Raw genomic sequence first — 10,452 nt, forward strand, 5'->3', positions numbered from 1 at the left:
GGCTCCACCTATATAAAGAATGTTTTGTGTTTTAAAACAATAAAAGTATCAACCTGCTTGGCTGACCCCTGCTTTTGGCATTCCTCGCCAAAGACATTGGAGCAGACAGCAGAACAATGACTCTGTACAATCCACTCAAACACTCAGTTAGTTATGCTGTGTTTACTTACCAGAATAGATATTAACTACAGACTGTCAATAAAAATGACATGAAATGCAAAATAAAAATACTTTATAGGAGAAAAAATAAGAAAAAATTCAATAACAGGATAACACTTTGGGTTCTCTCAAAATCACAGTTCTCTTCGCTGCAAATGAATGTACTGGTAGGAACCTGCTAGAAAAGTGTGTGCTGACACGACACGTGAATTCGCTGCGTCTTCCTTTTCTGGATCACGAGAGCACCCCAGTGCTTATCTGAAATTCTCATCTTAAGAGTTTCAAAGAGGCACAGAGGAAACACAAGCAACACCTCTGATAAGCCCACTTGTGATTATTTACATTCAGACGGCTTCGTCTGACTTCGCAGCTCGGAGGCAGAGAAAAGCTCCACGATGTTCAAGACTAATTTCACTCAGCCACCCTTTGACTTTGTCTGTGTCCTTAATAATAACTGTCCTTGATAATAATTAAGAAAAGATAAGAAAGACTGTCTATTAAATTAACAAGTAATGGATTTTTGTCTTTGCCACTGGCTGCATAGTATAAAAACAGACGATAAAAAACAACTTAAGTGCATAAAAGACATAAAATACATTTCTAGCAATGTAACTGAACCCACTACAGGTAAACACTACAAAGGAAGAAAAAGAACAGAGGAAAAAACGACAGCAGGCATCTTAAGAGAATTCAAACAGAAGTCAAACACAGGCCTACTGTACAGGCTGTACGGTAGGCCTACTGTACCTTACAGCCTTCACAGGCGTGGACCCCGTAGTGAAAACCAGAAGCTTTGTCTCCACACACGCGGCACTCGATGTTCAGCGTGGCGGGCGACGGGTCGTCGTGCAGTTTGGAACACAAGGCGCTGCTCTCTGAATGCTGAGGCGGCGACTCTGGCTCCAGTTTGATTGAACCTGAACACGGCGGACAGGAGATATGAGATATGAGAGACCAGCCCTTGAGAGACAGGCTTTTACAGTGTATAACCTGGACACTTCAAGTCAGGGTAAAAAAGGTTACACTGTAGATAATAACCGTCTGCCTGGTCAAAGCAGACATACTTTGTCCATCGTTTGTCTTGTAGTTGTACATGTAGTCCATGTTGGCCAGGTCTTCAGACTGCGGAGGGCTGGGGTCGTAGGTCATGCAGGTGGAGATGCCGCTGGAGATGCTGGTGGAGATGCTGGCGGAGATGGAGTTGGAGATGCTGGCGTAGTCGAGGGTGGGGTAGGACTTCATGTCCAGCGACTGGGAGCTGTCGTCCAGCTCGTCCAGGTCCACCGGGGTCAGGCTGAAGCCCATTGGCCAGGCCAGAAGCTGGGTGTCCACCATGTCTGCAGGGAAGGACGGAAGAGCGGTACCGTCGGGAATTACACACAGACGTGTGTCATACAGAAACCGACAGATATGAATGCACGCTTGCCCACAGACGAATACACACACAGACAAATACACACACAGATGAATACACACACACAGACGACCACACACACAGACGAATACACACACAGACGAATACACACACAGACGAATACACACAGATGAACACACAGTCCTTTTTTCTCACTTAAACACAGTATTGTGAGCGCCGTACCCATGTAGCCCTGCTGCCTAGCGGGCCGGCACAGACGTCTGAGCTTATCTGTGAAACAGGGTACAAGACGATCTCTTCCACTGACGCAAGTCTGCTCTGTTGTTTTCAACAGATTCTTCTACTTGACTGACTAGACTGTCGTTGCCCAATCCAAACTCAACTGTGTGACTTCAAGTGATCCCAGTACCAACGTGCTGTAGAATATACCGGATTCATGATGAGGTCAGCTAGGCTACTGTAGGCTACCACTCTAGACAGGCTAAAGAAAACGACCAGAAATCAGAGTCAGATCTGCTCCAGATTAAAAGTAAGGTCCCTCTTACTGGCTACAACTGCATTCAGAGTTCAATCACCTATAATACACAGTAGGTTGTCTGATACTGAAGTGAACTCTAACTTGGTTGACCCTTGCAATGAACTCACCTTCCGTTATTTATGCAGTGCATGTGACAATTAACATATTACAGTAAGATAATCAAGACCATTATACTTCGATGTAATACAGTTGATACACTCAAAGCAAACCGTTTACAATATCTGAACACGTTAAATCAATCAAATAAAATAAAACTCTTCTAAATCAACATAGAATGTGTGGTATTCATTCCGAAGGTCATATCGAACAGAAGGGCGATATATCATGTATCAACAACAGACAACCGTATGAACGCAGGGTAAGAGGGCACAGAACACCTAGAGTACAGTAAATGGATTGAAATGGTGCCAAATGACTTCCCAAAATACAATCATGGAACAAACATCCTCTCTCCTCAATTACTTATTGTTTCCCGCCAACCGAAATGCATGGTGGGAATTCACTCAAATTAACAGGTCCTGTCGCATTGTTTCAGACTCTTGTCCAGGAGAAAGACAAATACTTTATAGGAATGTCCTGGAAGCGGAGAGTAGATGCCTATTAATAACATTACAGGCACACGTTCGGAGCAGCGTCCTCGTATTCAGAGTCGGGGTAAACAGGGCCTCCAGCGGATGGCCCTCTGCTCCGGTTGGCAGAGTCTTCGGTCTGAATCACACCCCGGTGACTTGGGTGTTTCGCATCGCCATCCATGATGTGGCGCGATCGCTACATCGCGGCCTCGCGACGCACTTCCACACACCGCGCACGTGGGAGTTACGCCTGCGAAAAAAAGACAAGGCTTGCGCCGCCCACTCCTACTGGCACCCAGCACCCTGTCCATGTGACAAGTCTGGTCTTGAGTCAGACAGGACAACGACCAGGGCTGGGGCCGTCTGCTGAACACCGCTCTCAAAATCGACTGTATGTTCACGTTCAGAAAAAGGTCTGGCGAAGACCTTAGTCATCATCACAAGCCATGTGGTGTAGATACAGCAACTGTAAGTGAAAAAATAAAATCTGTATATTGAGGTGATTTGACTGTGCGTGCCTCTTAATATACGAGTGCCTGTCACAACATTCAACTCCTAGCCTAAAAAACCCTGCCAGTAAATACCAGGCAATACAATAGGTACCTGGCTGTAGATAGATGAATTACAAATCATTTTAAGTCTAACTACTCGAGTCAGAATTTTTTTCCTCGGCCTCAAAAGAGTTACAGGGCAGGACATTATGTGAAATCTTCTCTTCAGGGACGTTCTTGCAAAAGGAATGCAATGTTTTACATGCATATTTCTTCACAACACCCAAACTCTATCCAGGGCTTAGGATATCAGATTACTAGCATAACACACACTTAACATGAGTTGTACTTGGTTAAACCTTGTGATCCCATCAAAATATCAAAACAAACGAACAAAAGATCTTTTAAAATCTATTTACCAAGAAACTGAAGCTAAAAAATGTTCTAAAACAGAAAGAAAATGCACTGAACTTGATTCTTTAATTGGAGAGAATGTTCTAGTTGGTTATCACATCAGGGGTAATAGATGATGAACTTGAGCTCACTTTCTCCAATAGGCCGTATATATGTATAAGTCATCCATAAGGATTTTTCAAGGCCAATACTGATTCCGTTATTTTGCAGAACAGGAAGGCCAATAGGCCAATATGAACCAAGTTTTCCCTCTCTCTCTCTCTCTCTCTCTCTCTATCTCTCTCTCTCTCTCTCTCTCAAAGAATCTGATATACAGTACATAGTTAAAATAGTGAACTCTGTACCTTAAAGGGCATCTGATACCACTGTCTGCGCACATTCCCATTTCATTCTCACATTCACATTCAGGCATGTATACTGTCATATTTACCCTATTTTACATATCAAGCCCTTTAAACCCTCTACTTTAAAAGTAAAAAAAAAAACAAAAAAAAACTGGCATATTGTGGTCCTCAGCAGCCGGTCCCGATAAATCCAGATATCTCTCTACAACGACACGTCTCTCTGTCAGGGGCACAATTATCTCGAGGCCCGGGCGAATTACACAGTTAACAGTCAGCAGATGTACTGTACAGTATTGCTGAGGAACCTAGGACATGTTGTGCAGTGCGGCAATAAATCTGTGTAGCCTACCACACACAAGGCGCCAAAATGTAGTCGTCTAGAAATTGCAGTTGTCCAAACTAGATGCTGACTACAGAAGCGGTGGCCTCTCTTAGCGAACATAAGAACCTGTCTGACTGCATTCAGCAGGTTCTCTAACAAGGTTCTCTTCCCTGAGTTTCAGGGGAGTGGAAAGCTATCGACAGACCAACATCGGACTGCACTGTAACTCATTAGTTTTGATTCATGTTTATGAATCAGTTCATGAGATTCAGTTCATGAATCAGTAAAAAAAAAACAACAAGTAGTTAAAACATCAGATTGCCATGGTCACGTGTGGCTGTAGAACTTCACACGCTTTATCAACGCGCTCACACGTCAGGTCGTGTCCGATATCTTCACAGCGTCTCTGTACGGGCCATAAAGTCATATTTAATGTACGCTCTATTTCCTCTCAGCAGAGTGCCGTTTCCCGAGTCCTAATCATAGACGCATAGGCGGAGGTGAGCCCCCCGCAACCTCAAGCCAGACTGGAGGAGTGCGCAGTACGCCCTGCAAAGTGACTTCCTGACCTCAGCGCACATCGCAACTCAGCCGCTCGCTGAATAAACCCCCCGCCAGTGCTTGTGGTCAGGACAGCACACTCCAGACCGGGGGCTGAAAACCCATTCAAAGTCTACTGCATTTGCGTTTTAGTAATCGGTGCAATGGAACCAATACAATCATCCCAAAAGGGCAAGTTTGCACCTAAGCCTGCCACATGAGGGAAATCCACGATATACCCAAAGTGTTTGATGGTATCTGTAGTCCTTTTGACCCATGTCTGGCTGTCTCTCAGTAGAACCGAGAGTCTGGGAGCACGCCCGCCCACCTGGCTGGTACCGGGTTTGCTCATGATCCCTGATCAAAGATAACCATGATCACACAGGGCTGGCGTACACATGCACACCTACACACACACACAGAAAGGGCTGCCATACTCGTACACACCTTCACATCTACACACATACAGTACACACACACAATGACTCAAACCAGAGCCAGATCATAGATCTGTGATTTGCATCACTGATTTATGGTCTGTCTCGCCACCTACTTCAAATGATACGAGAAAGCTGATTTCAGTTGAGAAGTTTAAGTGGGAGCTGAAGGGGGTGGGGGGGTCCATTTCTGGATCAGACTTTGATCTACAGTAATCATATATAGAACACCTTTGCATCTGATTGGATGGTATTCGCGAACACAACCAAACAAAAGCATGCCAAGAACACTCCGGATAACTAACTTAGCCAAAAATGACATACGTACTGTATTTACTGTACATGTATGTAAAGGGCCGCCAGACTCACCCTCTCGCCCGCCCGCACGCAGAAGGCCCCTACCGATGCGACGGGTCCGAGCGGTACCACGAACCCGCGGGGTTGAGCTCGTCTGGTCTGTGCCTGGGTTAGGTGGGACACTCATGTTTTTCCAGAGGATATGACTACTTTGAAGGAACCAGATAGTCATTCTTTCTCTGGCCTTACGACAACCTCAGCATAGTCAGCAGAAGTGCAGACAGACAGCTATCATGTGGCCTGTGTGTGTGTGTGTGTGTGCGTGTGTGCGTATGAGGTGGTAGACAAGCCAGATGACTTCCTGTTGCTTCATTCTGACGTGACGTTTTGCTGGTTCCTCTTCTCTCAGTCAAGATCTGACGGGGTCACTTCTTGTCCTGGTTGCATTATAATGCAATATATATAGGCTATATATATATAATTATTAGACTGTTTGATCTGACTGGGTTATATTTTAGGAAGGAACAATAAACTCTGGTTAAACACGTTTTCCCCTTTAGTCCTGAACTACCGATGAAGTAATATAACTTCTAGAAGTGGGGAAAAAATGCTTTTTGTATTACAGCTGTATTGTATTCCCTTCTATTCATGTTTCTCAATCCATTTGACTGGATTACTGAAATGAGACAATCCCGGAAGCAATGTTTCCATTCCCTACGTTAGTCAGAGGAGACTTTCACTTATCAAGCTGACAATGTTTTTCATTTCTCTTAGAAGTGTCGGTCAGTATGACACTTGCGTCTCCCCAAAGCCAAAGTACAGTATGAACGTCTATGAAATTAGGGGCAGAATCTGTAGAATGCCATTACCCTGAAAGTGCCATGGTTGGTACAGTATTAATAGAAAATCTACATTTTATAATGTTTCAGTTTTGTTTTGTTTTGTTCAATAAATGCATGACGTGATTATTCTAGTCCTATATAATTGTACATGGCGCTGTTGTTCTTTCTCCCTTCTCTCTGACAGCGTTTTCTCCTTCTTTACTGAGGTCAGGAGCTGAGGTCAACATCGTCTCATGTTCGGTTGATATCTCAGGTCACAATCCTCACTCAGACCATACGGGCACAAGAGACCCTTAGAACATGTGCACACATCTGAATGAAAGATGAGAGACAAGGATGAGGTGACATAGAGACACACACACACACACACACACACACACACACACACACACACACACACAGATACATATCTCCGTCTTCACAGAATAGTGAAACATCTGGCCAGGAAACGCATGATTCCAAACCTGATAAAGGTCTTATGTGCAGAATATCAAACATCTTTGATATTGGGGTCTTGTATATTACAATTACAGTGTACTATATAAGTTATACAGTATATATTTAATGCAAATGTAACCTAGAAATGTAAAATATATGAGAGGACACAAAAATGAATTCCAACAATTGATTCTCTTGGGAGATCTTAAAAATCATAATTGGAACCGTGACAACAACATGCTTCTGCAGAGTGTCTTGTATCCCCCAAGATCCGTACTGTTCAGCTCCCTGGGAATTTGCGTTTACACAATATCTAAGGACGTGAACTTTTCCCCAATTCCTTTAAATAGGAACGGGTTAATGGCTGATCACTCCCGTGGGTTTTACTGCGTTTCCTTCGTGGATAAGGAAGGGGCTCGCGCTGTCAAGGCCTCCTACCCTCTGTTCAGAGCCCCCCACCACTGGCTAGCTGTCCGGTGAGAGGGGAAGGGTGGGCGTGTTTGTGGACGGGGGCGGGGGGGGGTCTTCCTTCTGTTCCTAGAGGTGAACAGGAAGAGACGGGAATGTGGTACTACATGGATAACAACATGTGGACACGCTGTAAAGTCACACTACTGTTCCCACAGACGAAGACATTTTGATCCGAGCCACTGGTGTTCGATTCGTCTCACCACTGTCACCAACCAGAGTTTTCTCTCACGACACCCCCCGCTGAGAAATCTATGTGAGAGTGCAAAGCCTCATCAGATGGCGTTCCCTGAGGAGACGAACACACAGGAAGCTGCCTTTCTGTTCTCCGTCCTCTCTCGTTTACTTCACAGCTTTGAGATAAAGGTCTCCGTCCTGTAGAACCACGTTACAGGGATTTGTGGTGTAAAATAAAAGCAGCTAAATTGTCTTCACTAACAGCCACACCATCGGTTTTTGACAGGAATGTGCCAGTTTGTCTAGATTCTCTTGAGAAAGAAAAGGTGGCTTTGAGTCCACAACAAAAACAAGAATGTGGATGGTATCTGGTGACACGCCTTCCATTTATGACAACAGTACAAAGTCCAACACACACACACACACACCCAAACACACGCACAATTATATAATGGATGGAGCTGTATCCACACATTGCTTCAAAATTATATCAGCAATCAAATCCCAACTCCATCGCGGTTGATGACCTGCAGCTCCAGCCGATGAAGGTTCGTGAGAGCGGGCGAGGTTCTCAAGTGACGCTGAGTGTAAAGGTTTATCCATATCTCACAGTAAAGATGATCTCCGGCCCGTCTCCTGTCCTTCACAACAATAAAGTTCCAACACTGACCTGTGGTGAATCATTCAGTTGAAAGTAACCTTCTCACACTTCTCTAAAACGCTGGTCATTTCTCAATTCTGTTAAAAATAGCAGGCTTTCGATATAAGAGTCATTGAGTCATTACTTTAAATAACTTCCACCTGACTACTATACGGCATAGCTCGGTTGTGGTGGGCCTACTATGATGGTGGAGAAGTGGCTTACTGTAAATGTAAACTATGGCAATCATAAAATTGTTATTTTATTCTATTCTAAACATCTAATTTGTGCAAAACTTAGTTTGGCAATGGGATTATTGAAATCAATTATAATGATTTCGTAATATGAGTAGGCTATAGAGTCCATTGAGAATGCTTACACTATGACACGCAAATATGACACATAAATCATAAAGCACATTACAAGTCAGTGGCAAGTGTTCAAGAACATAGACAAAACAACTTGGAAACTGTTTTAGTAATAGGCTCCAGCTCCACACAACAGTTCATATCTCTCAGAGCACAAACCGTCTAGACTACCTTAATTTATCGGGCTAGTCTGTGCATTAGGCTACCTACTCCAACTCTAACCACAGCAACCTTCCAATTAGTCATTGGATACCCAGTGCAGTTAACTTAATCACCAAAGCACCACAGAACATCGCAAAAAAGCATCTACTAGTCTGTCTGCCAGTGCCAGCATCCAAATACCAGTTGGATGTGATTAAGCAAGTTAAGAAATAGAGAATGCCCTTTGATTTATCCTTGTGCAACGTTGCTGTGCTCTTGCAGACGCACTAATGCACAGGTGACTTATGTTTTCCCGAGTTCAAAGATTTCATTACTCCCCATTTAGGCTACAAGGTTTATAGAACCCTGTTAAAAAATAATTGAACTCCTGATTATTACACATTTATCTAATAGTTTGTACACTTTCAGGTACACTTTCAAAAATTCCACATGTAACCTACTGCTAGAGTGACATTTACCGCCTCAACCCCGCCACAGATTGTTAGATAGTAACTCAAGTGCAATCTAGATTACTTACCTGTGCGATGATTCTCATTGTAATTACTGCACAGCGGATGCGCGTCAAATGCACGTTTATGCATATTCGCAACCGTTTTCAGTGTTAATAACAACAACAAAATAAACTGACAGTTTGACGACTAAGTCAATTCTGTCAGCTCATTTACCAATTCCCATCAAATACCCTCACCGCAAAGTAGGACTTGCCTACTTGCAAGGTACTGACCTGAATTGCTGCTCAAATAAGGTGCCACTTCCTTGCCTCTGAAGTTTTTCGTCTCTGTTTCAGCGTAAAGTTATTCGCTGTGTGTATAAAGGTCTAAGCGTCTTCTTCTCGTTAATTGTCACGCCTGCCAGTCAGGTCAATCACGGCGGAAGCACAGCCCACAGTGATAAGGTGTAGTATTGGCTCTTAAGAGAGTAATAGCAGGTATTTGGCGGAGGGCTTTCATCGTGTCGTGCTGCTAGTCTTCCCCTCCCTCTGGAACTCCTACCAGGATCACATGGAAGGACACGGAAGCCAATTTACTGTCCCTGTTGTGATTTGTGTTATTCCATGGCCGCAAGCAACTATGGTGCAATAGAAAAGCAGACTAAACTTTAGAGCTAATCTTTAGGCTGTGAATGAAATTAAATTAATCCCACAGTGTAGGCTATGATGATCATTATTGATCAAAACAAATTAATGGAAAGTCTCTTAATTTGCATGTATTAAAAAAAAAAAAGATAGCCTATTCGGTTCGTTCTTGCAGGCTCTGAGTTTACTAACACTATAATTTCGCACAGAATAACCATTATGTGATATGAACTGGTCCTGTATACTGTATGTATGTTTACAATGTATGTTTACAATGTTTCTATTGCAGTTGTAGCCCATGCCTGTCTGCGCGCCCAGGGTGGGAATTGAACCCTGCGCTTCTGCTTGGGAGGTGGATGCACCAATAGGGACATCTCTTTTGGAGGGATGGTCAGCGCTTCTTTGAGGAGTGAGTTTCACCAGCGTCTCCACGTTTCACATGGTTACACACTCATCCCTCTAAACTCACTCCACACCACTGGGCATCCGGGTCACGGCACCATTGTAAGTAACCCTCCATTTCGGCATGCCCATGCCGGAATTAGAACCCGGGGTCGGCCGCTATAGGCGGGTGGAGGCGCTGACAGTTACACCAATAGGGACATCTCTCTTGGAGAGACTGTCAGCGCTCCTTCGATGAGTGAATTAGCTACCCCACGCTCACAGAGCGTTATGGCACACTTCACTTATTTCCCCATTAAACCTCCTCCATGATACAACGTTGACGCGCCCAAAAGTTCTGTTGTCATCAGTAAACAAGTTTCCGATTGGACTGTTTACAATATAGCGTTCT

General features: G+C 44.0%; 1 protein-coding gene across 2 annotated transcripts in view; it reads right to left on the minus strand.

Annotated features, from left to right (window-relative positions):
• Positions 1–9,526, minus strand: part of pparg (peroxisome proliferator-activated receptor gamma) — an 18,199-nt gene extending 8,673 nt beyond the window's left edge. The window contains exons 1-3 of one of the 2 annotated variants that reach the window (XM_084460620.1): positions 9,309–9,526; positions 1,224–1,496; positions 907–1,076 (exon numbers count right to left, since the gene is read on the minus strand). In XM_084460620.1, coding sequence (XP_084316746.1) covers positions 907–1,076; positions 1,224–1,494 — 441 coding nt within the window. In that variant the 5' untranslated portion in view covers positions 1,495–1,496; positions 9,309–9,526. Of the gene's footprint in view, positions 1–906; positions 1,077–1,223; positions 1,497–1,756; positions 1,870–9,308 lie in introns of those variants that run through there. The other variant, XM_084460619.1, reaches the window with a different exon arrangement.
• Between the last annotated feature and the right edge of the window lie 926 nt (positions 9,527–10,452).

Source organism: Borostomias antarcticus (genome assembly GCF_949987555.1).
Source record: "Borostomias antarcticus genome assembly, chromosome: 33".
NCBI classification, from domain to species: Eukaryota; Metazoa; Chordata; class Actinopteri; order Stomiiformes; family Stomiidae; genus Borostomias; species Borostomias antarcticus.